The sequence below is a fragment of the Halichoerus grypus genome, chromosome 8 (assembly GCF_964656455.1).
Source record: "Halichoerus grypus chromosome 8, mHalGry1.hap1.1, whole genome shotgun sequence".
NCBI lineage: Eukaryota > Metazoa > Chordata > Mammalia > Carnivora > Phocidae > Halichoerus > Halichoerus grypus.
The window spans coordinates 115,630,990-115,658,137 of NC_135719.1; the positions used below are offsets into that span (position 1 = coordinate 115,630,990).

General features: G+C 41.9%; 2 protein-coding genes across 3 annotated transcripts in view; one reads left to right on the forward strand and one right to left on the reverse strand.

The window, feature by feature from the left end:
* RHOJ (ras homolog family member J) overlaps positions 1-9,620 on the forward strand; it is a 79,628-nt gene extending 70,008 nt beyond the window's left edge. The window contains exon 5 of one of the 2 annotated variants that reach the window (XM_036067733.2): positions 9,276-9,620. In XM_036067733.2, coding sequence (XP_035923626.2) covers positions 9,276-9,398 — 123 coding nt within the window. In that variant the 3' untranslated portion in view covers positions 9,399-9,620. Of the gene's footprint in view, positions 1-596; positions 6,266-9,275 lie in introns of those variants that run through there. The other variant, XM_036067732.2, reaches the window with a different exon arrangement.
* A 3,690-nt stretch (positions 9,621-13,310) lies between these two features.
* Positions 13,311-18,274, reverse strand: GPHB5 (glycoprotein hormone subunit beta 5). Its single transcript, XM_036067734.2, has 2 exons — positions 18,071-18,274; positions 13,311-13,499 (listed from the first exon to the last, which is right to left on the reverse strand). Exons 1-2 carry the CDS (start codon positions 18,272-18,274, stop codon positions 13,311-13,313), a joined length of 393 nt encoding a protein of 130 aa, XP_035923627.2.
* Positions 18,275-27,148: the final 8,874 nt, after the last annotated feature.

Here is a 27,148-nt window from a genome sequence, read left to right on the forward strand (position 1 = left end):
AAAGTATGTTAAAACCAAATAATAATACCAATTGGATATTACCTTGCTGAGACAGACTTCATCAGAAGTGCATTTTAGTGAAGAATGACCTAGCAAACCTTATCACCCAGTCCCTCTCTATATGCTTTACTAACCAAGTTGACACTTTGCCTTCCCGCTTACAGAAGGAGATACATTTCACTTGTACCACATTTACACATTCCACATGCATATGAAAGGGTGCTAAAAACAACATCATGTAGCCCTGTTGTTCGCAAAGTATATTTAAACCATATCACTGCTTTTGAATCCTCTCTCAATTTTTACATTTGTTATATTCTTATATTAGGAATGACTGGCTATGGCTCACTTTCAGAACTTACTGCTTAACCAAAAGCAATCCACAGCCATTTATTGCTAATATCAGAAAGTAAAAATTAAGGTAGTAGATGCAAATGGAAATGCAAAAAAAAAAAAAAGACGAAACAAAACAAAACAACCCCAGGGCTGTTTGTGGGACAAGCAGAGGTAGCACTTGGCTGGGCAGGGGCTGATCCCACTCTGCTTTTCTCTTTTCTTTCCCTCTCACGCCTTTCTTTCTCCCTTTTGTGTTGAAGATCGGAGCACAGTGCTACTTGGAATGTTCGGCCCTAACTCAGAAAGGTCTCAAAGCGGTTTTTGATGAAGCGATCCTCACCATTTTCCACCCCAAGAAAAAGAAGAAACGCTGCTCTGAGTGTCAAAGCTGCTGTTCAATCATCTGAGGCTGCTGGGGGACCGGCCCCCACCCACCTAGGGGTGAGAGTGGCGCCGACCTCCGAGACCAAGCTCAAGCCGCGAAGGAGGGCGCGACCAGCGAGGAAGTCCCTTTGCACGGAGCCTTGCTCCTCCACCCCGGGAGCCCCCACCACCACCCGCAAGCACAGCACACCAGCTGCCACGTCCCCCCTACCAGCCCGAAGCGTCCACACTGCACAATCTGTGAGAATGCTGAGCCCGCCGGAGGTCACCCAGCGCCGCTGCTAACCATGTTGCAAACGAAGGCAAAGACCATGCTGCGTTTTGCGTCTCCCCTCCACGACCGTGAGGCTGAGGATAGGAAACCATGCCCAAGAAACCGGAAGAGGAGCTCGGTTCCTGTATTGGTGGCCTTACCCCGTGTCTTCTACAAAACACAGGAATGCTATACTAACCTTGTTTTCTGCATCTGTTGTTCGACCTGTGTGTCTTGCATTTATTTGCATTATTTTAAGAAATGTACTAATTTACCAATTTACTCAGGCCTTACAAGTCCATACCAAATTAGCCTAAAGACAAAATATTTTTTATTCATTTCCATTTTCAGCCTGTTTCTACCAAAGCTATTAGAACCAACACGTACCTCTGAATGCCTGACTGTAAGAAGAAAACAAGAAAATGTTACAACTTTTGGAAATTTACAAAGCCAAGATTTTTGAACCTGGTTGAAAGAGAAACACCACCTGAATTGTTGCGGGGCCACATTTTTGCCAAAGATTCACCCTGGAAATGCTTTCGCTGATGGGTAGCCTTATTTTTCTTCTATATTTATATTGTCATGGCAAATTACAAATGAACTGTGTTCAAGAAAGTAGTACTTCTGCTTCTTAATCAAACTGATTGGGGGAGAATATGGCAGACCTAGGTTTTAAAATATTCTTTATTCAGCAAAGTGAACTTCCCTGTTCCCTCCCTTCCCAGGCTCGTCCCCTTTTCCTCCCTTAATTTCACTTTCTCCCTTGCCCAATAATAACCTGATCTAAAAGAAAGACCTGGCCATGGGGCATGAAAAAGTAAATGTTTAAAAGTCCTCAAAGGTTAAGCGAAGTGTTTCCATATTTCCACTTGCTTTAACCTGAAGCGTTTCTCAGCTGGGTCCCCTTGGAACTCTAAGGAACTAAATGACGTTTTCCAAGTGCAGCTGGTACTAATATATTGCCTCTCCCTATCTCCTACACTCATTGTCCCAAATGTGCATTTAGAGGACGGATCTGCGGGTACCAAGCTCTGAATCTGTTTATCCCCTGCTTTCAAGATGCTGTGCTCTGTAGAACAGGACCTTCGGTCTTGGAAAGTAAAAGCCCCCAGTAAAGAATGATGTGCCCTTTCCATATGCCTCTTCCAAACAGCCAGGGATTCTTGTATCATAGAGTGAATTATTTCCTAGCTTTTATTTAGAGACGATAAAGTCTCCTAATTAGTCTTATTTGTTTACAGTTACCCTGGAAACACCCAGGTAGGCACTTCACTTTTTATTTCAATTGCATAAGCAAAGTGCCTCTTTGCAGCATCAAATTACACCGATTTTAGCATAACAATTTCCGGATTCACACTCCTTCTGTTGGAAAAATCCAGTCTTTCTAGTCCCTTCTGCTCCTGGAGGAAATCCATAAAAAAGAAACGTATGATGTGGGTCTTTTCTGTTAAGACCTTCCATGACATCCCCTCAGTTGTTTGGGTTTGTTTGTTTGTTTAGAATTTCTGAAAGAAGTTTTCCCTTCTTCCACGTTGCAAGACCTATTTCCCTGCTCTCCCATCTAGTTGCTAAACATTTTCTTAAACACGCACATACACGCGCGCACACACACACACACGCACCCCCCAAACTAAAAGAAAACGGGAGTTTTGTAAGTCAAAGCTTGACATTTAGAGACAAATAGGACTTTCTTCCTCTGTAAATGGAAATCAACCGTGCATAAACTATAACTCTGCAGAGGTTATGGATTCATTCTTTACAAACAATAATGAGCATTTAGCCCTGTAATAAATGAAATGCTGTGTTAGCCAGCTTTGTTGCATTATTGCATAGTTACATCTTACTAAAGGGGCCATTCCTCACTTCTCATTAATGTGGATGAAAAAGTCAGAGCTTTATGTTTGCTCCACCAAGGAGAATTTTCCAGATGTGTGCTTCCAATAGGCAAGTGGTTCCCCAGGCCATCATCTCCCTACTGGACCACGGGGATTAACTTGTTCACAGTGAGAAGATCATCCTCTCACCTAGAACCAGAACCTGAAGAGAGACTGTTAGTGTCTTCGTGGAGAGGCTCCTAAAGATCACAGGAGCTCGTTATTAAATAAAATGATGAAGAACAAAGTGACCTAAATGAGTGAATGTCATTCCACCAAATTAACTATGTATTCCCTATTTCATGGCAAGAGGTAGTTCATTTCCTGCCATAAGATTAAACAAAACTATATTCTGAAGCCAAAGATCAGAAGAGATTTGAAAGAAGGATCTGAAGAAGGATCCTTGACCTTTGACCATCTGCCAAAGTCAAGAAGGGGCAGCCAATCTCCACTGGAGGGTAGAATCTTAGCTTTTCAAAGTTAGAAGAGGCCCCAGAAAATATAGTCCAACTCCAGGAAACTCAAGTCCGGATGGGTCAAAAGAAATGTGTGGTGGCAGAGCTGGAACAGACCTCAGCCATTCTGCTTCTCATCCAGAGCCCTGAACTCCGCACTGTAATCTGTTCATTATCACAGATACTAAGTTATAGTTTTGCAGGTGTATTATTGGAGTTGCATTTGTTCATCCTACAGATCTTAGCCCCATTTCAAATACATGACTTAGGCCACTATAAATTAGATAATTCATCACACTAGTAATTACCTAGAGACAAGAATTTGATCTGCAGTATGCTTGGAATCCACAATATACAATGTACTATAATCCCAGTCGAATTGCACAGTATACAGCAATGTAATCAAGTAGCTGGTTTGACAGATATTTTTTCTCTCTAAATGGTTGGTTATTTGGCAGAATTAATGGACTCCCTGGGCTATTTTAGAAACACAAAAGACTACCACAAGAGTCAAAGCCTTGTCACGGTAAGTAATCTGGGCTGATTTCTGCCAAGAAAAGGTATACTCAAAGAACAATTACTGAATGCAATAACTACAGCAAGCCTAAACCAAGAAGCAGTAAACTGGGAAATGAAAAAAATAATTCATACACATATTACAGGAAGGAAGTTTTGGTCCTGAGACTCCAATAACAATATGTCTGATCATGATATGCAAAGAACCATTTGGAAGATTTCTGGTCCATAAAAGAAGTGCCAGATGCAGTGGATGTAACCATACACAATTTTCATAGAACCATCAACAAGGAAATAATATTTAACTGGTAGTAAAGGGGCAATCACAACCATGCTCACAATTTTAGGAGAAATTAAAGAAAGTTAAACCCCAAACTTGAGGCCAACAAAAATGTGCATTATGTAGAGTGTAGGTTCTTGTGAGCAGTTAATAACCTTGCCAAGTAGAGTGTTCAAAAAGAAATACTTGACCTGAGGTAAACATTTAAAGATGTAGTGTTGCATTCACAAAGGCAAACTCATCCATGAGACCAAAGTGATAGAAGATTAGAAATTGAGGTTTGCTTTAAAGGACTGTTTGGCACCATGCTGGAGATGATTATCTAGCCCTTTATGTCTTCAGCCTCTATGTTTGGATGCCAGAATGCAAAATGTGCCTTCTCTCTCTATGGTGAGAGCCACAGGTCACCAGCTACTCTCTTACAAGTCATTGAGTAGGCTGCCCAAGTACAAATAAGGAAACTCAACAGAATATTTTCATCTCAAGAACCATTAGGAACAGAAAGGGAAAAAGAAGATGGGGGAAACCGAGTTTCTTACAAAGGAAATTAGGTACTTTTAAAAAGGAATCATTTAGAGAATGGAGAGAAAACTAAAACGAAACACAAGGCAAAACACACACACCTGACAATTCTCCCAGGCAGGGGCTAAGTTCTGCCTGGCCTCCAGAGCCCTAAGGAAGAAAGGAGGACCGTTCATGTGAAGAGCATTCCAGAGTCAGCCTAGAGGGCTCATCATATGATAATTCTAGATAATTCCACCTCACCATTCCCTAATGTTGAAATTCTGGACAGTGCTCGGGTCTTCGGGAGCAATGTGGGTGGGTCATCATGCTCACACCTTCCCTGCTAATATGGAGCAGATGGGGGAAATTTACCAAGGAATATGAGTGAATCAATTATCGTGAAAGTTTTTTAAGCACTAGCATGACTTAAAATCTGAAAAGGATGACTTTGTGGTATCTGGAAAGACAGTAACTTGTATAAAAGGTATGTATTCATCTTCAGTGGACTATCTCCAAATAGAACGATGGCCTTTAGCATGCACAACAACAGTAACAGAACTCAAAAACATGAGCTAAAGCAACAATGCCTGGTGCTTCAGTGTCAGCAAAGCCCAGAAAGGAGATGAAAACGCTGAGCTCCACACAGAGGTATTTCGGGCTTCAGAGGCTGGGCAGCGCTCGTCGGAGATCTCTGTGGGTTAGGGGAGGAATGAGTCAAGGAGGGTTTGGCTCATCTGTGAATTCAGGGATGCAAGTTCAACAACAGTTCTTGGCTTTTAACTTCCAGGACAGGAAACTAGAGTGAAAGCTGCATGATTTGTCTTGGTCACAATCTATTTTTTTTTCTCCTTAGGGAATATTATGTCAAAATGCAGAGTCGTTTTGTGCCTGTGTGCTTTAAACATGTTCTACCCTGGTAATTTCATTGTGTCCTGAGTTCTGCAGTGGCTCAGAAGCTTCTTGCTGCTATAGCCAGAGTGATTTTGTTGTATCTTCAGCCATGTCCTCCAAACCTCTCAGTGTATGCAGTTATCTTTGACGAACGGGGTCTGATCAGTGGTTTAGGGGATATGATGTCTGGGGCAATATGAGGAGAGGGTCCCCAAGGCACAGAACTGAGTCTCACCGTACAAGCCACATTAGCTCCCCGAGCTTCCCAGTAACCCTGCGCGTGCCCGTCTTTTGAGTTTATGTTAATTCTTCTCAGGAAGAAATAGTAAGACTTTCATGGCAGGATGGTATGTTTGGGACAGCTTTGTAAATACCTAAAATTAGCACCACCTGCCATTTTTTAAATCAAATTTTTAAAGCAATCCTCTCCTAGAGGAACCATGGGAAGGAAGGTTAATGAATTCTACATTCTTTGCATCACCTGGCTTAAATTGGTTTTTTGCCCTGAGTAAACAGTAATTACCATTTAAGTACATCTCAGCAGAATTTTATCCCACCTGAAACAGTCCATGTTGCTCCCGATGTGATCGCTACGGGGGGAACAATAGACAAGGGAAGGACTTTGCCTTTCTTACAACCTGCTTCTTATGTAACGGCTATTCTATGTACACTTTTGTAATTCATGGAATATTATTTCACGTTCTCTTTAACCTTGCAGTTTGCTTTATGCCATGTTCTGACGTTAAAGTCATTAAATAGTTTTTTTCTCCTACTCTCATTTCTGAGTTTTCTGAGGGTGTCTTCATCAGCCACGTGAGCAAACTGCCTTCCCCAGGCCTCCGTTAGAATGGGAAACCGTCCAGCCCTTTGCTTCTCCAAGTGTGTCCTGGGGACCAATAGCCCGCATCACTGTGGAAGAGCCAGTTAGCACTACAGAAACTCAGGCCCAGTCCAGACCTACTGAATCCAAATCTGCATTTTAAATCTGCACTTAATAAGACCCCCCAGGTCACCTGCACATTAAAATTTGAGAGGGACTGATCGACGAGATGACCCACCACCAGTTGTTAAATCCAAATGTGTAGCTGCCTGATGAAGAGACCATCCGCTTTGTTTGTCCCTCTGATGCTACCCTTTGGGTATTCGTTAGGCTAATATTTTGTTGTTCGCATTTATTGGGTGAATAAAAAGGCTTCCAGAAGCCTGTCATGTGATGCACAGCTGCGGTAAAGCAATAAGCCTATTTTGGAATTAAAAGCAGAAAAAGCAGCATCTGGTTTGAAAGATCTGCTAAATCTGAAATACTTCTGTTCCTTAAGGTTTTTTGGTGTTTATAAGGGAGAGAGGAAAAAATGCCCTCCAAAACTATTTTCCATGAAAAAACAAGAAAGATTCATATCACAGGAAGTTATGAACTTATAAAAGGAAGATAAAACAAATTTCTGAGGCATAAAAGTTTGGATGAAGCTTCTGTCTGCATTGCTTAAGACGTGCTCTAGAGGCCAAAATAAGGGTTGACCACAAACGTGTCCTCTAAGCGGGGCCTTCCACAGATTTATATCCTTACTGTCCTATGCACAGACCAGAGTTGTATTCACTTATTCAATGTATTTTTACTAAACATCACTGGGAGCCATACTTGATTTCCCCACACACACCCACCCCCTCCCCCACGTACAAGAGCTCTTTAAAAATTGCACGCACACACGCAAACACACGCATGCGGAAGTATATCATCTTATTCAAATCCCATTGTTGCCGAGTAAATTCTGAAGGCAAATCATACCTACCCTCAAACAAATGAAGAAAGGGCACAAGGGTCATCACTTCCTTTGTACCTGCAAATGGCCTACTAGTTACCTGGCTAGGAGATCAGCGATTCCAACCCAGAATGACCCGATGTCATTGTGCGGATACAATCATTCAGGGACCACCTCCTCTGTGAAGGACCACCTTCCCCTTCCGGCAGCAGGCTTCCCTTCACACTGCTGACAGAGTTTGACCTTGGTACTCAAAATCAGGTGTCCTCCTTCACGCTCTAGGCTGAGGGAACCCACTGGTGTCCCAAGATTCCTTTAAACTGAAATTACTTGTAAACTGGGACAGCTTTTACATATGGGAGCAGTTTGGCTACCAAAAGCGGTCAGCATTCTTGGAAGGGTTTAGTCAAATCCCAAAATAGAATCTTACCAAAGATTATTTTCATTATTGCAAATGTATCCCTGATTTCTTGCTCTTAAACCACTGGTCCAAGCCGCCAAAAAGTGCTCCTTACACCAGGGACTGCCACAGCCCTGCACACCCACCCTTCACTTTCTTCCCCAGGCCACACAATAAAGCCTGTTTTCTCTCTTCATAAGAAACTAATAGAGCAAGCAAATTGGCATCAACAATCAATCTCTCTTTAAGAATCCATTTACTCGCAATTTTTAAATGTTTGATTTCCAGTCCCTTTATGGCAAGAGTAAAAGAAAATCCCAGTCCAAGATATCTGAGAGCCTCCTTTTTTGAATAAAAACTATTCCTACTAAATTAAGCACATGGAAATAATAAAGTGCTGAAGAAGAGAAACCCCCCGATCAGAGCCCACTCTTCCCCTCGTCTGCAGCGTACAGCACAGAGCTTGGCATGAGTGAACCGATGGCACATTAGTTCTTTTTGGCTTTGTCCTGAAGTTGGCTCAGATTTTGGTAATGCTGAAATTTGCATCCCATTTCAATTGGACTTTATTTCTCATTAACTGGTGTTTATGTTTCAATAGGGAAATGTTTCAGCATTAGCTTCCTGAGGTGGCTCAAGCAGGAGCTAAAAAGCTGAACAAAATCTTCCTCTTAAAAACATTTCCAACCTATTTTAAAATGCTGATGTCTTAAATCCACTCAGTAAAATTGGCTACCCACCCCTCCAAATATTTTAATCTTGATATGCAGATTTCAAGAGGGAGACAGAAGATGGAGGTTCAGAACAGCCTAGAATCTTAGATCACCTCCCTTAGATGGTGTACCTCGTCATGCTGTAGACATACCTAGATTTATAAGTAGAAATCTCTGCAGGAGCAACACAGAGAGGTCAAGAAAGCATGATCTGTTCATACATTTCCTGTAGAAAGAACCTGCAAAGTAACAGGATTAAATTTCTATTTTAAGTGCATAGTTCTGCAAGAATCTTTCCTCGAGATAATGACAATTCTTAATTCATCATAACCTTTTTTGTGTATGCATAGTTTAAATTTATTTTAAGTGAATAAATGCTCTTTTAAATAATTTTAAGTTGTATATTATTTGTGACTGAGGGATATCTATATTTCGGGCTGGTAATTGTATCTTCAACATCACCAAAAGAATATTACCATTCTCATCTCGGTAATATTGATATTCTATGTTAAAGCAAAATATTTTCTTTGAGGGAATGTTGTTTGTTTGTTTGTTGGGGAGTGGTTGTATTTGGGGTTTGAGTGATTTTCCCAAAGCCCTAGTAACCCACAATCAAGGTCAAAGTATATATGATCCAGTACATTGGGAAACCTTAAAAAAAAAACAAAACTCAATTATTCAGTATGCTAATGAAATTGTACAGTCAGGGGAACTTAGAGTCAATTATAAAGCGAAAGAGCTTAGGAAATGTTTACTTTACTCCTGATAATGAGGACCTGGAACAGAGGATAGAATAACCCCTCTAAATTCCTTAACATTGGAGACAAGTCTCTGTCATACACTACCAATTACAGCACTTTGCACCTGCTCCTTTTCTCATCCTTTCCCTATTTCTTTTCTTGTTGTTAGACATCACCTCTTCAGAGGTCTTCAGATACCCCAGGATCACAACAACCAGCCACTAAGCATTCTGGATCTCCCTGTACACAATTCCAATCTCATTCATTAAAACAAAGGGAACTCAAAAAATAAGAAAATAAAACAAAGGGAACTCATTGTAAAAGAAATCCCAGAAGATTCATCTAGCCAAGAATGACCAAAATTCTTCTACTCCAAGTAAACTTTCACTAGTAGAAATTTTCAACAGAAAACAAAATTTGCAGAATTTGCTAAAGAATGGTTTCGAAGTTACTTCTTAATAATTTGCTTTAATGTTTTGGAGAAAACTAAAAAAGATAAGGTGCACATTATTTTATAGAAAACATCTGGGTGAAGAAGGCAGTCCTCTGGGAAACTTTATGAAATAAACATTTTAATCAAAGCTGTGTTATTTTCAGTTAGAGATACAACTCACTCATGATCCCAGAAATGCTTTCTATTACATTTAAAACCTAAATAATTTGAAGAGTGAATTGGGTCACTGCAGCAAGATTTGGTACTCTCCTGGTGGCTCTTTCATTTCCCAATCAATGAAAAAAGGGAAGCATGAATTACCACTTCAATCAATGGAGCTAATAAACCTAGAAGTAGAATGAGCTGTGAGAATTTATACATTTCATTCAAAAACGTTCCCATAGAAAAAAAATTTCAGGAAATTCCCCTTCTCCTTACCTTTCGTTAATTGCAAAATAGACACATTTTCGGGAGCAAGGAGTTGCTGAGAGTTTATCTAGAGCTTACCTCAAGGCACTGGACCATCATTCCCCTGCACCCGGTGCTCACACTGCCATCAGGTGAGAGCACACAACCTTCATTTCCACACCAGGTGTCTTTGAATTTCCCTTTGAGGCTCCTTCTCCTTTTCTCCCTCAATCTCTCCTGCTGTAAGCTTTGATCGGAGCTACAGCAAAGCATTATCTTCCTAAAGGTTATACAGGAAAGTAGAAAAAATTGCAATCTCCATAAAACAACCCAAGTTGGCGCCAAGCCACCTCCAGGAGAGACTTCAAACATGCTGATCAGGGGTGAGGATAGTCTAACCTCAAGAACTTCAAAGACTTCAGCCCAAGCAGTAATGACTAGGAAGGAGCACTCCAAAAAGGCATCACGCTCCAATGGCAAGAGGTTGGTTCTAGGTCAGAGAAACCTGGCACGTGCAGCCTATCGGCTGTCGGATCTTGGGCAAGTTACTTGACTTCTCTGAGCTTCACTTTCATCATCTATATAATGGTAATGGTAAAATGGCAATTACACTGCCTAGGAGCATGGTTGACATAAGAATTAGGAAGAATTAATGGAAAGGATCCTGCTTGGAGTAAAAACATTCATCAGTGGTAGCAATATTTCTATCTTTATTTCCCAAGCACAGTGCCCTGCACAAAATTAGGGTTAATAAATATTGTGGAAATGAGGGATACAGGGAGAGAAGGGGGGAGAAGGGAGAAAGGAAGAGGGAAGAAAGAACTTTGAAAAAGATTCAAGGTTAGCATGGAGAAAGGTATTTCACTCTTTTTATTTGATACCTTTTTTGATTTTATATATATATATATATTAGTTTCTTTAATACCATGGACCGGGGACACCGCGGAATGTTAACCAGCACCATAGATCCTGCAGATCAGAGGCTTCTGACTGCTCTCGCGGTTTCACTGCCCTTGACAGCAGTTATGTTCACCTTCACTCTTACAGCTACAGGTCATCACCTGGGCTCTGCTATCCCAGACCCTCTCATCTCTGCTGACACCAGGAAGCCCAGTTCTGGCATCTTCTCTCCATTAATATAAGCCACCGTTTCCCCCAAGCTTTAAAGAGCCATCCCAACAGCTCAGTGGGACCAGACCCAGGTGCCCTAGTAAGATTGTTAGTCCTGATTCATGGGAGAATGTGCCCATTAAAAAAACTCTTATCCAGGAGGCCAACATTTATTGGACTGAATCGATGGGCTCTCTTGCTCTCTCCCTTCCCATTCAATTCTGCTGAAAATCAGGGTGTGGAGCAGAGTGAGATTGGGGTACTTTCTCCCCCACCTCCCTCCCCACCAGGCCTCGATTTGGGGCTGCCTGGGTCATCCTAAGAAAGATTGCGGCTCCCATCAGCCATTCCTTTTCCACTCTCCCGGGGTCTGATAATCACTCCCTCTTCTTCTCCTTCAGCCTAGGATGTCCATTGCTTCTAAACAAGTATTCAGAGTGTTTTATCACCCCTTGTTGGTTTCCTTAACTCTGCCCACGCATTTAAATAGCATCTTCCTTGAACTGTCCTCAATATCCCGCTGCAGTGTATCCCTTGTTTCCCACCGTGCCCCTTACGGTTGCTGTAGTCACCTTCTCTCAGATTGTGGCAAGCCCTTACTGCTTCTGCTTTTCTTCCCTAGGTTTCTTTAAGAAGCAGCCCTTCCTATCAGAAAATTCTGAGGGAAGTTCTTAGGGATGGGCTGAAAACACTTGAGAGGTGCCACCCCGTGTTGTCCCTAATCACTCAACGACTTTCTTTGTGAGAATGACTTTCTTGCCTGCTAACAGATCTGCACTAAAGACTGGGATGGATTTTGCTCATGTCCTTTGTCCCCAGATGTCCGCCTCCGCATCCCCGTCCTCGACCATCAATCCCAACATTCACTTTACTATCTTCATGAGGACTTATCCGTTCCTCATTCAAGGAGGGCTCCCGGCTCCCAGCTGGGATATGCCAGGGGTCTGAGTCCCGACTGAGCCACCTTCGGGACTCATGATATAGCCAGTGACTTGTCTGTGTCCCTTCCTAAATGTGACATCCTAAATTAATGTGTAAGTAAAAGTAGTTTTGAAGTTCATTTTGAGGGTGCTTGCTATTGTTAAAGTATATTAAAGACTAAAAAGACTTTTTTGAAAGTTTTCATGAATTCAAAAGACAGAGGACATGCTTTATTGGCATTAATACAGATTTTCTTGGCATATCATGAAAAAGGAACAAAGTTCATTTCAACCCCAAAATGTCAGAATTAAAGACACTTGCATAATACCAGAGTTTAAAAAAAAAAAAAAGTCACAGAGAATCAGCTGCTGTAAGATTTTAGAGAGCGCAAGAGCTAGACCATCACAGACTTACCCTGAGACAGCAGGGCAGCTTTACCCCGACAAACGCGTGAAAATTCCGAGTTTAAAAATCACAACTTAAATTTAAAATATGCTAAATGGAAAAGAATATTTGTGATTAATCATTTTGGGCCTGGCTTCAGGAGAACATCACATGAGTCTAAAACCAGAGTTGAACTGCAACATCTTTAAACCTAAATGATGGCTTTAGTTACATATTTTTTTCTGAAGGTTTGTTTTTGTTTGTTTTTGTTTTTTTATCACAAAGGGGCCTCTTTATTAAGGACTTTGAGAATTTTGCTTGGGAAAAGAATCACGCAGAACCGGACGTTTCTCAATTTCAGCTACTATTGCCCTCCCTTTTTAATCTGAGCGGTCTCTGTTTCTTGTGTAGGTAAGTGCTCAGTTAAAAACCAGAAGGGAATATTTTCTCGAAGGAAGCTTGCAGTTGGATTTTCTTTGGGGCATGAGGACGAAGCATTGGTTTTATTGATTTCTGGCCCTTTGATCACACATCTAGCTGCAGACCAATTGTTAAATAAAACATGAGAATGTAAAGACTTTCTAGACCCATTTCCTAATTACTCCCACTGCATTTAAACCATTGGCATATTATAAATCCAAATTGGAGGAGGATTGTGATATATGCAAATTATGTTCTGAGATTCAAGGTAAAGACAAAATAATTTGCAAGTGTGTGAACCAGAGAAATTATTGCAGTGAAAACACAGATACTGTTTTGCATTTTTAGCGTCGGCAGGCTGCCTCTGGGCCTTGTGCCTGAGCTGGACCCAAGGGAGACAGGTAACCGCCACAGGGGTGGTCAAAATTAGACAGTGTTCGAATCCAGGGGGAGAGCTGCTCGTGCTGGCCGTGCGGTGCGTCCGTGAGGCTCGAGGCCTCCAGCTGTGTTCTGCCGGCCACACCAGCTTCAGAGGGTCTCGCACTCCGTGCTGGCTGTGGAGCAGGCCCCACAGTCACAGCGGACAGCCACGGGGTAGGTGTAGAAGGGGTCCACTCCAGGCGCGCAGTTGGGCAGCTTGACCGTCACTTGTCTGGTCTCGTTGTAGGTACAGACTCGATGATGGGCTTCAATGTAGGGGGGCTCCAGAATGGGCTTCTGTCCCCACCCCGGTAGAAAACAGAGAACCCATTAGAACATACCATCTTGTTTCTTGTTCTCGGTACCATTTATCACTTTCAGAAATTAACTCGCTAGTCATTTGTTTACCTGTGAAATCTCTCCCCTCCCAGTAGAAGATAAATTCCTGAAAGCAGCAACCTCCTTTCCATACCATATCCTGAGCTCCCAAAAGAGCCCAGGGCACATAGCAAGTGCTCAATAAATACGTAGCAAATGAATAATCCTGATCATTGCAAAAGTCTTCTAACGAGTCTCTCTTCTACCAGCACCCCCTATAGTCTCTTTATGACACAGGAGCCCCGAGTGATTCTTTTAAAATTAAGTCAGATCCTATCTCTTCTCTGCTCAAAGCCCCAGTGATGTCCCATCTCACTCAGAGTAAAAGTCAAAGATGTTCACCCTCGAGACCCTCCATCATCTTCCCTGCACCCACACCCTCTGCTATGTCTCCGGCCTCCCTGTCTTGCTGCCTTCCTCGCTCTGCTCCGGCCACAGTAGTCTCCTGATTATTCCTCAGTCCCACTCTGGAGCCTTTGCCCTGTTAATCCCAGTGCCCAGAACGTTCTTCTCCCTTATGATTGACTCCTTCGCCAGCCTGCCATTTTGTTCAACACAGAAACCTTTCCTGACCATCTTCTTTAAAATCGCAACATCCCACCTCCACAGCTTGCCACGCCCCGCCCTCTTCCTGCTTTATTCTTTTCTCCGTAGCACCTGTCATGACCATGTGACACATTATATATTGTATTTATTTGTGTTGTGTTTCTCCCACTCTAGAAAGGAACCTCCATTAGGACAGGGACTTTTGCCCATTTTACTCACTGCTGCGCTTCTACTCCCTAGAGTAGTCCCTGTCACCCAGGAAGTTCTCAATCATTATTGTTGAATCAATGACAGAAAACAGAGCAAGGCAGGTTCCAGAATGCCCTGTGTGCTGTTCTGGTCATCAAAGGATTCACTTACTGCCTTCAACCTTTTATAAATCTTGAACTCCAAGATAATTTTATAAAGAGCATAGAGATGACAAAATCAGCACAAAATAGTAGTTAAAATCTCAAGCTCTGGAGTGGAACCCCCACCTTCCAGTAATTCGCCAAAATGACCAACACAAATGAGAGGCACCCGCTCTATGTTCTCTAGGCTTTTTAGAAAATATGGAGCTGTTCCCTTGGTCACATACTGGCAAATCCACAAGAAAGGTGATTCTGTGGACATCCAGGGAACAAGCACTGTTCAAAAAGGAGTGCCCTCCAAAGGTTACCATGGCAACTCTGGAAGAGTCTACAGTGTTATCCAATTTGTGTTATCCAATTTGCTGTTGCTCTTGTTATAAACAAACAGGTTAAGTGCAAGATTCTTGCCAAGAGGATGAATGTACATACAGAGCACGTTAAGCACTCGAAGAGCCGAGATAGCTTCCTGAAGCACATGAAGGAAAATGATCAGAAGAAGAAGGAAGCCGAAGAGAAAGGTACTTGGGTTCAACCGAAGCGCCAGCCTGCTCCACCCAGAGAAGCACGCTTTGTGAGAACCAATGGAAAGGAGCCTGAACTGGGGCAACGCATTCCCTATGAATTCATGGCAGGATAAGTGTAAAAATAAATAAATAAATAAAAGACCGCAAGAGTGTAAAAAAAAAAAAGAAAAATTTCAAATCCTGTAATCAGACCCTTAACCTTGGGTCCCTGTTGTGCCACTTGCTGAAGATTTTGGAAAGTCCACTTAACTTCTCAAAGCTTCAGATTCCTCATCTGTAAAGCAAAATCTCCACCTCACAGCCTCGTTATAGAGATAAGGTAGGATGACATATGTAATGCGCGATGCCCAGCACTATGTAAGTATTCAGTAAATGTCATCTCTTGTTCTTATCAGAGCTGTTGTAAGAGTAAGGAAGTAATAATAAAAGTAGCAACTTACAAGCTTTCTAAAAACAATGCCTTCACTTGTATTGGGTACAGAAAATATGTGTAATGGAGGCCCAGGATTAAGTTCTTCTGAACATCATGGGAATGATGGCTTTGCCTTTGCTAAGGACTACGTGGAAGAGCTCAATTTAATATCACTGCTTCCTCCTCCTTTTCAGGAAGCATTGGACCATGTCCTCTTACCCTCAGTAATCTGGAATCTCAAGCAGAGTTGCCAGATAAAATCTAAGACACTCAGTAATATTTGAATATCAAATAAACAACAAAAATTTTTTAGTGTAAATTATGTCCCAAATATTGCCTGGGGCAGACTTATAACAAAAAAACAATTGTTTATCTCTCATTCACATTTAACTGGCATCATGGTCTGGTTTGGTTTGGGTTTTTGTTTTTGTTTTTTGCGGGGTTTTTCTGTTTGTTTGTTTGTTTGTTTTGATAAATCTGGCAACCCTACACCCAGGCCATGAGCACACACACCCCCTGCTATGTCTCCGGCCTCCCTGTCTTGCTGCCTTCCTCGCTCTGCTCCGGCCACAGTAGTCTGAAGTAGTTCGTAAATCCAGCTTACTTTGTTGTCACAGACATCCTCATTTTAGACATGCTCTCCAGTTAAGTTCCCAAAAATAAGTGCTTCATATCTCAGAAACTTTCAGATTACTGGGGAAATAAACCTCATTCTTTTATTTATTTTCTATAAGTAACCTCCCTGCACATATAGTACAGTAAAGCATAAATAAAAGCTGGCTAACATGAAGGGGAATCTTGTTCTCTAATGGTCTTGGTGCTTCCATTTCTCCAGTGAGAACATAGTCCCTGACCTCCTGTGAGTGACCAGGATCCAATTAAAGACGTTCATCAATTTTTAAAGAGAAGAGGAAAGTGAGCCGAATTGAAGGAAACACAGTTTGAAATTTGGGCCCAGAAAGAGCTCCAAAGAGCTGAGAAATGAACTTTGAGGAGGGGTAGGCATGGCCAGGCCAAGCCCCGAATATGAGAAGATGTCAAAGTTCCCCAAGTAAGTTTGATGTCAAGTCACAGTCATGGTATCCTTAACAGTTGAATTTTCATTCAGCTATTAGGTCTTATGTCCCTGGATGATGCAAAAAATACAGCAAATTAGGTGGAGTAGTTTTATTTAATTTGGAGACTTCATCACCATAACCTAATCCATTCACTGGGCCATAATTTTATCCAAGTGACAGCAGGTTGCTCTCTGAGTCCCTGAATAGATGGCTATTTTTTCTCATGGCATTGTCCTCTCGTGGTGCTCATGGACTTCTAAGTTGGCATCAATTAGGCTAAAAGATGTATGACTCCAGATAGAGGTCAGTCCCTCTATCTAATTATAAATATAAATTATATTTATAATTCAACAAATATATATTGAATGTCTTGTTTGTATGACACTTCAACAAGAGCCATCAAAGGCACAAGAATGAAACTCGTCTCCTAAAAAAAAAAAAACTTAGAATCTAGTGTTGTGTGGTGGGGAAAAGTAAGACAAAAGGTAAACTAGAGTCAGGGCTGACCAGGGAGTCAGAAAACCTCTAGGGAAGGAGTTGGCCCTGGACACAAACATCAAAGAATATATTGAATATTGACAGATGGAAATGAGAAGGGATATGAGAAAAAGACCAAGTGTGAGATTTCATGAGGGGTGTTTAATAAAACTTTTCAAAATCAATCTGACAAGACCAGAGCTCAGGACATGGGTAGACATTGGGAAAATGGGCAAACTTCATATTGCTGAGGACCTTGGAAGTTGGCTTTGGAATTTGTAATAGTGGGTGCTTGCTCATTAAAAGGTTTTTGAACCGGGGTGACAAATCAGAGCTGGAGCTTCATTAGTAACCAACTCAGGCCTCAGTACAAAGAGTCAACAGTCACTCCACGGTGTGATGGACACTCTATGCTGAATGGGCCTCTTTTCTTCCCACCTTGCAAATATCTCCTCATCTCAGCCCAGTAGGGCTCTAACTTTGTCTAAGATTTTAAACCTCATTTTAAATGTGATGCCTCTTAAAAGGCTGGATATCATTGAATACAAAGGGATTTTGTGGATATGTCTGTGACAATCCCTGAGGTCCCCCCAAATTGCAGTGGGGAGCTGGGGCAGGGCAGCACTGTGCACGAGCCACTGAGGGAAGAACTGAGGACCCACCCTCACCTGCTAGACAGCTTAAGGTCTTTCTCTTGTTAATTGGCTGGCTATGTCACAGGTAGAAGAATATAGAGAAATTTGGGGGACATGCTTGAACCAATGATTTATTCCCAACTTTCTACTGACTGTCTACATAACTTTGCAGTCACTCACTCCTTGATTTCCTCCATGTCATCTGTAAAATGGGTAGAATAATAGCACATCTCAACCTCCCAGAGATGGTTCCCACATATACAGACACTATGTAAATACAAATATTAATTTTATCAATGCTTTGTTAGAGGGGCAAGATCATGCTTTTTTCAGATTATTTTTGGAGAACGCCAAATAATTGTCATTAAAAAAAAAATTCCACAGGAATGCCCCCACTCTACCTCATTTTATTTAAAAAGTGAACGCAGGAATCAACCCAGGTGGCTGGCCCTGAAGGCTTTGTCACCTGCTCCTGCCTTGAGACTCACCTCCCAGGTTTCACAGCGGCCCCAGCAGGCATCCGTAGTGATCCGAAGGCCCCTGCAGCCTGGCTTTTTGGCCAGGAAAGTAAACTCCCTCACAGCACAGCCCACAAAGGTGAGAAGGTCCTCACTGGAGGTGCTGAGGACACAGCTGCAGCCAGCCAGGAGGAAGAGGGCCATGGGGCCAAGGAAAAGGTATACCAGCTTCATGGTGTTCCTCCAGAGAGGGAAAGGAAAGAGAGTTTATTAATAGAGCCAGCTTCCCAGGGCACCTGGGTGGCTCAGTCAGTTAAGCGAAGGACTCTTGGTTTCAGCTCAGGTCGTGATCTCATGGTCATGAGATCGGGCCCCCCCATCGAGCTCTGCACTCAGCGGAGTCTGCTTGAGATTCTCTCTCCCTCTGCCCTTCCCACTTGTGCTCGCTCTTGCTCTCTCTCTGAAATAAATAAATAAGTCTTAAAAAAATTTTTTTTAAATTAAAAAGAGAGCCATCTTCCTTCCAGGGGGTGACCAGTGATATGATGGTCACTGTCAAAGGCATTTTGCTTACTTAGCATTTCAAAAGAAATGAGCCAAGAAAGTGTAAATGCCCACAAACACCAACATAGGTGCCCAAATTTTCCTCTGACTCCAGCATGGTTTTCATGGACCCATTGTGCTCACTAGACCCCTAACTCCTCCCAGGGCATCCTCAGGCTTTTTCTTATTGCTACCCGACTGCTGGACTTGACTCACGTGTTAGGTTTGTTCCAACGGTCTCTTCAAAATAAATACAAAATATGAGTCACACCAAAAGTAATGCATATCCTAACATTCTCCATGAACACACAAATTATTTTTATTCAGATCCCTAGATCTGATACCCTAGTATTTGGTGCCATGTTCCCTGCCTGCTCAAAATCATATTTTCAGTGTCATGGATGGGGAATGAGAGGGGCATTGGTAAATAAAAATTGTATGCCCAGATGTATTGTTACTAACCCAGCCCACCACAAAACACTGATGTGCATAAGATATTATGAATCCTAGTACCTGACTTAGTAGCACCCATAAAAATGTATCCTATTAGTTACAAATAGCCCTGCTCTATGCCTCCACTGTAATAGACACCTGGTTGTGATTCAACTTAAATCCACACATTGGAAAGCATTGGACGTGTTTAAAACCTAATCCCAATCTACTGTCAAGTCTATCCTCTCTGAGTCGTGGTGATTTTCTGTGCTTTTCCAGGAGCCAGAGACATTCCCTGCATGCTTGGCCCACGGGACAGAACATACCTGGATGTTAAAGTGAGAGTGGGCACTGCATTTATGGAGTGTCCTGCATTCATTATTGCTTCAAATAATTCATTATTGCTGCAGAATTACTCATTTTCAAATCTGATCTCTCAGTTTCATCTACTTCTACTGATCTACCTCTGATTTGTCCCCTTAGCAGGGCTCTTTGGACTTCCCTTCCGGTGGAATGAAGTTACAAATATGGAGAAGCACTTACCTGATCTTGCTGGAGCAACCTCCTTTTAGAGCTCACACTTGCACCCAAGATGTCAGAAAATCACAATGAGTGATAGAAGTTTGCTCTGGGTAAATGTCTCTACCCTCTGCTACCAGGCTGCTTGACTGCTCAAATATATAGGAAGGGTCTTGTCAATCAAAACAAAAGAGAGGCAGATCCTTACAGGAACCACTAAACACATCAAAGCCTTGGGATATAAAGCCAGTCTCTCTTTTCCAAAACTGATTAACTTAAAGGGTGTTGCTTTGTTTCTTAACATCACCTACTGAAACAGAAAGTTACCTTGGTGGGTGACATAATCCTAGGGAAACAGTCAAAAGTAGTTCACCTGGGGACAAATGCACTGGGGCAAGATGGATTAATTCTCCTTCATGGTAACCACAACTTTCCTTCGAAACGGGTATCGGTCACGAGCAGCTCACAGCAAACTCTTTCCCTTAACTCACAACACGTTTCAATACATTGAAAATAACAAAACAATAATTCTTCCTGGAAAGAACACAGGATCACAAACTGAAAAGATGGAACTCACCGTAAGAAGAAACCTTTGAAAGTCTTAAAATTAGTTAAGGATTAGCTACTATTAATAACATTTTTAAATGAGTCTTATAGAAAAAAAAAAAAACACCAAGATGTCCAAAGAGATTCTCTTCTGGCACGGGAATTAAAGAGGACTTTTTATTTCTTCTATATGGTTTTCAGCATTTTTCACATTTTCTACATTGGGGAGGCTTTTAGAATAGAACATCAATTGATATTGACACTTCAAGAATTAAAATAAACCAATAAGTATACATTTGTGCTACATGTAATGCTATTCTAATGGAAATGTTTCATTAGACTTCTGGTTCTGGAAAGTCTAAACTAAGAAAGCAATAGTATTCTTTATGAGCATGGAACACCGTTTATATTCCAATCTGCAACAGTAGCGTACAAATGGATTAAAAACTTCATTGGTCATGGCATCATTCTGGGTGCTCTAAAAAATAAATGAAAGAGACATCATCCCTGCCCTTAGGAGTTTACATATCACAGCAAATAACGACATAGCCGGAGACATTTAAGATGTACATTACACAAATAAATACTATATAAAGAAGTTAAAGCATTTCTGTTTCCTGCAAAGAGAAGTGTTCTTTAAATATATGTTACTTGTTCAGGGCTTGATTTTTTCAAAACGTGTAACAACCCTCAGTGAATCCATTGCTAGACCATCAATATACTCACCTCTAGATTCAGTTATGATATGTGTTTTATAGAAAATTGAATGGAGCTTGGAATAAAGGACTTTCTCCAGCCCTTGAGCCTGTGAGTACCATAACCAGAACTGGGGTCCTGTGGGACAGACAGCTTACCTGGTGTGATCTTCTTAACTCACTTAAAGTTCACCAGTCGGTGGTGAGCTGCCATCCTGGGCTGTGTTTCTGAAGAGAACTAACTCTTCAGCCCTTTTGCATTAGACCTGAAACATACATACTTGTGTCTGTACTGTCACAAGATAAAGACAACAAAGAGAAGCCAAGAGTACCTTTTCTTTACAATCTCCAGTTTCCTTATAACGCAGAACTGAGCATCACACCTACCCCCATCTTGTAAGAATGACAATTTATAGTCAGCGAGCACCTACTGTGTAGAAGGCTCCGTGGAATCTGCTGTGTTCTCACATATGTTATCTCTCAATCTCACAACACTTCTGTAAATCAATGATTTTTTTCTCCTTTTCCCATTGGGAGAAATAGAGGTTCAGTTATTTTGCAATCTGCCCCCCTCCAAAGCCTTCGACAGTACTGGGGATGGTAAATAAGTTGGTTTCATCTCTACAACCAAGTGTTGAAGGTGCGGCCTGGGACACTGCATTAAGAAGACCTCTGAATGGCCACAGTGCAGAGGGCAGCAGCTCATCGGCTTCATCACGGGTGTAGAGAAGGGGAATGATGTATAGATGCCACTTTTTTGCCATCCTTGCGCCATGCCCTGCCACTTGCCCCCTACAGGCATAGCGAGAGGTTGCCGTGTGATCTCAAAGGCCACCTGAGGCTCTGGTACCTACAGAACATCGTGGTGCCATACTGTGTGCATCTGCTACCTTCCCTTCCATCTCTGTGGACGTTCCCACTACTAAAGTCACTCTCTTGAGGTAGCAAACAAAGATGTGGGTGATGTCTCTCCAAGCGCAGGCCCTGGAGAATCTTCTCTCATCTTGTTCTAGTTTCATCTTCATATGGACTCATTGTCACCTTGGAGGATGAGTCGCAAGAAACAGCTTCACTAGGGATACGGAAGGAGAGGGAAGAGCGGGCCTAGAGGAGCCTGGGAGGGCATGACAACAAAGGAAGAATGAGCCGAGGGTCGGTGCCTTGAAGAGGAGACGGGCAACTGAGGCCTGGTCCAGGGAGGACAGCCCCAGACGGGGAGGGCCCGGGGGTGGGCAACGTGTGCAGGCGACGAAGACATCGCAAGAGCCTGGCAACTCGCTCCCCTGGCTCAGCCACGCTGACTGTCAATGGTACAGCTTCCTCGTTGACTGACTTGGGCAGGTCACTTCGCTCAGCCTCAATGTTGTCATCTGTAACATGATGGGGTTGGACCCCATGACTCCTACGGCCCTTCCTCGCACCAGAATTTAAAGGTTGGCAAACTCTTTTATGAACAGAACCAGCTGAGAGCAAGTCAGATGGAGAATCCAAAGGTTCATATTCCAATAAAGTCTTCCAGATTAGTGTTCAACTCTTGACTCTGACACGTGCCAACTTGTGATCTTGGACAAGTCTCATAACCCCCTGGGTCTCAGCCTTCCACAAAACTAAAAATGGCCTTCGTCACAGGGTTCACGTGTAGATTCTGCAAAATAACATCTATAAGGGCGCCTGGGTGGCTCAGTCAGTTAAGCATCTGCCTTCAGCTCAGGTCATGATCCCAGGGTCCTGGGATTGCGCCCCTTGTTGGCTCCCTGCTCAGTGGGGAGCCTGCTTCTCCGTCTCCCTCTGCCTCTACCCACCCCCCACCCGCTTGTGTCGCTCTCTCTCGTGTGCTCTCTCTCAAATAAATACTTTTTAAAAAAAATAACATCTGTAAATTGTTTATCTCAGTGCTTGATCCCTGAGAAGCAGGCAACAAATGTTGTTTCTCTTTCTTTCCCATCATCATTGTGTACCTCCAAGAAATAAAAAGCTGCCAATAAGAAATTGTCACACCGTTAATTGTTAGGCAAACCCTGATTTCAAAGGTATTAAATCTGGGGGAAATGTGAGCCTGAGAATAGAGGAAGCAGTCTTTGGGGGCTATGAGACCCTACCAGCATCCTGAAACCAGGAGACATGGGGTGGCACCAAGCTTGCTTCCCCGGCCAGCCTGTGGGGTTTTGATCTGATGCTAAAATTAACAACACGTTTTTCAGTATGAAAAAAGTCTGGAGTGTAAGATTTAGTCTTGAAGGTCCAACTCTCACACTTTGGGAGGTACACGCTTTATTATGGTTCCAAAATTCAATATATGAATAAATCTTCATGAATATCCCAAACAATTTCAGTGCTGACCAAGAAGAGAGTCAGATTAACTGAGCCAACCAACACGTGAACAACCCACTCTGTTCCACGGGTACTAAGTGAGGGCCCACAGGAACAAAGCTGTTTGCTCTATAACTTACAATGATCTCTTAGGAGTTAAGAAGAGATGTGTGTGCTCTGGTATGTTTTTCCCCCTTTTCCTCTCAGAATTCACAATGCTCTATCCAAGGGTCAAATTAATAAGCATTATGCCTCCTGTGGATGAATAAAAAAACCACGAATGAAGCGATGTGTTTCAAGGGATTAATAGAATTAGTGATTTTCTGCAAACAGATACAAGGAAGGTCAGCCTAAGACTTTACAAAGTTGTATGTTGCTTTTAATATCCCTTATTTACAGGGGGGAAAATCTGGGTTTACAAATGAAGACAAATGGTGAAGTCTTGGAAGAAATTAATTTTATTGAAAAGACATTTCTTCCTTTCAAAGCACTGGGTATTTGTGGGACAGTTCCTCATTTTATTGACTTAAAGAGATAATATTTGCCCTAGATGATGGTGTGGTTGCTATGGTTACTTTTTTTTTTTTTAACAAGACTAAAAATAATGAAGCCTGTGTCTGATTTACTAGGACAAGTCAAGCCTTTCTCCACAACTGTCTGAAAGAAGTATCTGTCAGTTGTCACAGATTTATTTCAGATTAAGGGGCACATGGTTTAGGCACTGAAGTGGAATGTTTTTATTTCCGCCTGACTCTTCCACTTTTGAAGGTCATAGCTTTGCCTGGCATGGCAGACACATGCCTAATAGAGAGGAACGAGAGGAGCTTAATGAGTCACAAAGAAGCATTCTTTATTTCAAGTGCATCCTGTATTCTCATTGGAATGAGTCCACAAAGCTGCCGGGTCCCCAAATCCTGCATTTGTAATTCCCTAGGCAGTTGCACAGACAAGGCCAAGGTTGTTGTTAGCTAAGCTTAGTCGCAACAGCACCTCATTTGTTCACTGCTGGCTTTAGTCCAGAGAAAGATTCCTAGGATCAGGGCTCCAGAGTGCGCACGCGTGTCTTTGTGTGCCCGTGCTTAGGCTGGAGTGAAGGGAGGGTGGGGAAAGAAAAGAGGAGAGCTGCTCTACTCTCGAGAGTATTCACTGCCTAATTCAGCACATATTTTGTAAGCAACTACTCTGTGCCAGGCACAGTCCAGCCCTGGAGTCACTGGGTTCATTAAAAAAACAAAATGCTGATTTTGGGAGACATGGGAGAACAGCCGACAGCTGAAGGTAATGAGAGATTTCCCTCCTGCTTCCCTTTTTTATCTTTTCTTTCTTCCTTCTTTCTGGCCTTCCAGTGTTAGTGAGTATTACCATGTGTCACACACATGCTGAGCACACGTGATGCAAATATAAATGGACCTACGGACCTGTCCTTAGCCAATAGCCCAGTGAAGATGATAAATAAACCAACGTACGTATGACCTAGAAATTGCACTCTTGGGCATTTATCCCAGGGAAATGGCAATTTATCTTCACACAAAAACCTGTACACAAATATTCATAGCAGCTTTATTCATAATAGCTCTAAACTGGAAACAACTCAGGTGTCCTTCACCAGGTAAATAGTTAAATAAACTGTGGCACATCTATACCACAGAATACCACTTAACACTAAAGGGAAAAAACACACAACGATTTATGTGAATCTCTGGAAAATCACACTGAGTGAAAAAAGCCAATCCTGAAAATCTATATACTGTATAATTCCACTTACATAGCATTCTAGAAATGACAAAATTATAGAGATGGGGAACAGACTAGTGGCTGCCAGGGGTCAAGGAGACTCAGCGAAGGAGGGAAGTGGGTGTGGTTATAAAGGGTCAACATGTAGGATTTTTCTGATGATGGAAATGTTCTGTCTCTTGACTGTGGTGGCAGATACAAGAACAAAGCATGTAACAAAATTGCAGAGAACTAAATATACACACATTCACAAAATAAGTACAACTGGGTAAATCGAAACAGGGCAGATGACTGTATCAATGTCAATATCCTGGTTGTGATATTGTACTATTGCGTTTTAAGTATAAAACACATTGTGAGAAATTGGATAAAAGGTGCACAGGATTTCTCTGTATTCTTTCTTTCTTTTTTTTTTTTTTAAGATTTTATTTATTTGGCAGAGAGAGACACAGCGAGAGAGGGAACTCAAGCAGGGGGAGTGGGAGAGGGAGAAGCAGGCTTCCCGCAGAGCAGAGAGCCCGATGTGGGGCTTGATCCCAGGACCCTGGGATCATGACCTGAGCTGAAGGCAGATGCTTAACAACTGAGCCACCCAGGCGCCCTCTGTATTATTTCTTACAACCACATGTGAATCTACAATTATCTCAAAATAGAAAGTTTGATTAAAAAAATAAATCAACAATTTATTTAGGGGGTGGGCAAAATGGGTGAAGGTGGTCAACAAGTACAAACTTCTAGTTATAAGATAAATAAGTCCTGGGATGTACTCTACAGCATAGTGACAATCGTTAACAATACTGTATTATATACTTGAAAGTTGCTAAGGGAGTAGATCTTAAAAGTTCTCATCACAAGAAAAAATGTGTAACTATGTGTGGTGATGGATGTTAACAAAATTTAATGTGGTAGTTATTTTGCAACACATACATATATCAAATCATTGTGTTGTATACCTAAAACTAAGACAATGTTATATGTCAATTATATCTCAATTTTTTAAATGAAAAAACAATGACTCTGCATTAAGAAAAGCAAAACAAAGAAGTTCATTTTTAAGTATTACTGTTAAGAAATTGAACTAAAACAACTAGAGGCTTAAAAAAATAAATCAATCAACGTATCATTAAATGGGATAAGTGCTATGATAAAAATGGAGATGGAAAGCTATGAGAGCTTGGACTATGGGGCATCGTCAAGAGAGACTTTCTGGAGCAGTGACTCCAGTGAGTTAGGAGAAAATACATTCCAGGCAGAAACATATTGACTCCACCACTGGAATTGAGAGCAGAATGTCTGTCTGTCTTGCTCACCATATTTCCCCAATGTCTACAATACTGCCCAGCTCACAGTTAATTATCAAAAACTATTGAGTGAATAACTGAAGACATGGAAGAGGGTATGGTGAGTTTGAAAAGGTAGAAGAAGTCATCACGGTTGAGCATAGAGAGTTCACGAAGAGAGACAGGGATGAGGATGGTAGCAGCAGATGGGATTCAGGCCAGGTACTCTGAAACACTCAACCTTTATTCCAACATAAAATAGGAGCCAAGTTTGTGTTTTGGAAAGATCCTGTGGGCACAGTGAGGAGATAAATTGAAGTTAAGACACCGGCTGGGAAGGCTGCTGTGGTAATCCCAGTGAGTATTCTCCTCCCAACCTCAAACGTTGGAAGTCCTTCAGGATAAGTCCTATGTCCAAAACAGAGGTGTCCACTAAAAATAGACTTCGAGACACATATGCAATTTTTAATTTTCTGGTTGCCATATGAAGAAAAGAAAAAAGGTGAAATTAATTTTAGTGATTAATCCCAGGGTGTTAAGTGCCAGGAATAAGATTGTATTTAATCCAATATCATCCAAAATTTCTACATTTCAACATGTAATCAATATAAACCATTATTAATGAAATATTTTACACTCTTTTTGCATCTTTTCCTTATATGAAGACTTTGGACTCTGATTTGTATTGAGACCGATTCACAGCACATCTCAATTCAGATCTGCCACATTTCAAGTGCCTTGAGAGCTACATGGAGTGGCTACCATATTGGACAGCACAGGTCTAATCCATAGACGTGCTGCATAGTGGCAAGGAGTATTTATTTGAGCTCTTAGACTCTTTTCATATGTCATGTCCATTAATTCTCACAACAACAATCCTATGAAGTATTATTATCTACCCTTTCTGATGAAGAAACTGAGGTCATAAGCTCAATCTTCTAGAAATATCTGAGTCCTCAGCCAGCTGAGCCTGTGTAGATGATGCATGTGAAATTTCAAAGCTTAAAGCAGTAAGGAGTATATTTAAAAGATGATGGGGAGTGAAATTT

Bases quoted from the DNA above. Each gene is read 5' to 3' on its own strand.
- GPHB5 (XM_036067734.2), bottom strand. From the start codon at position 18,274: ATGAAGCTGGTATACCTTTTCCTTGGCCCCATGGCCCTCTTCCTCCTG. The intron at 13,500-18,070 runs GTGAGTCTCAAG...GGGTGGGGACAG, and splicing joins GCCGCTGTGAAACCTGGGAG to AAGCCCATTCTGGAGCCCCC.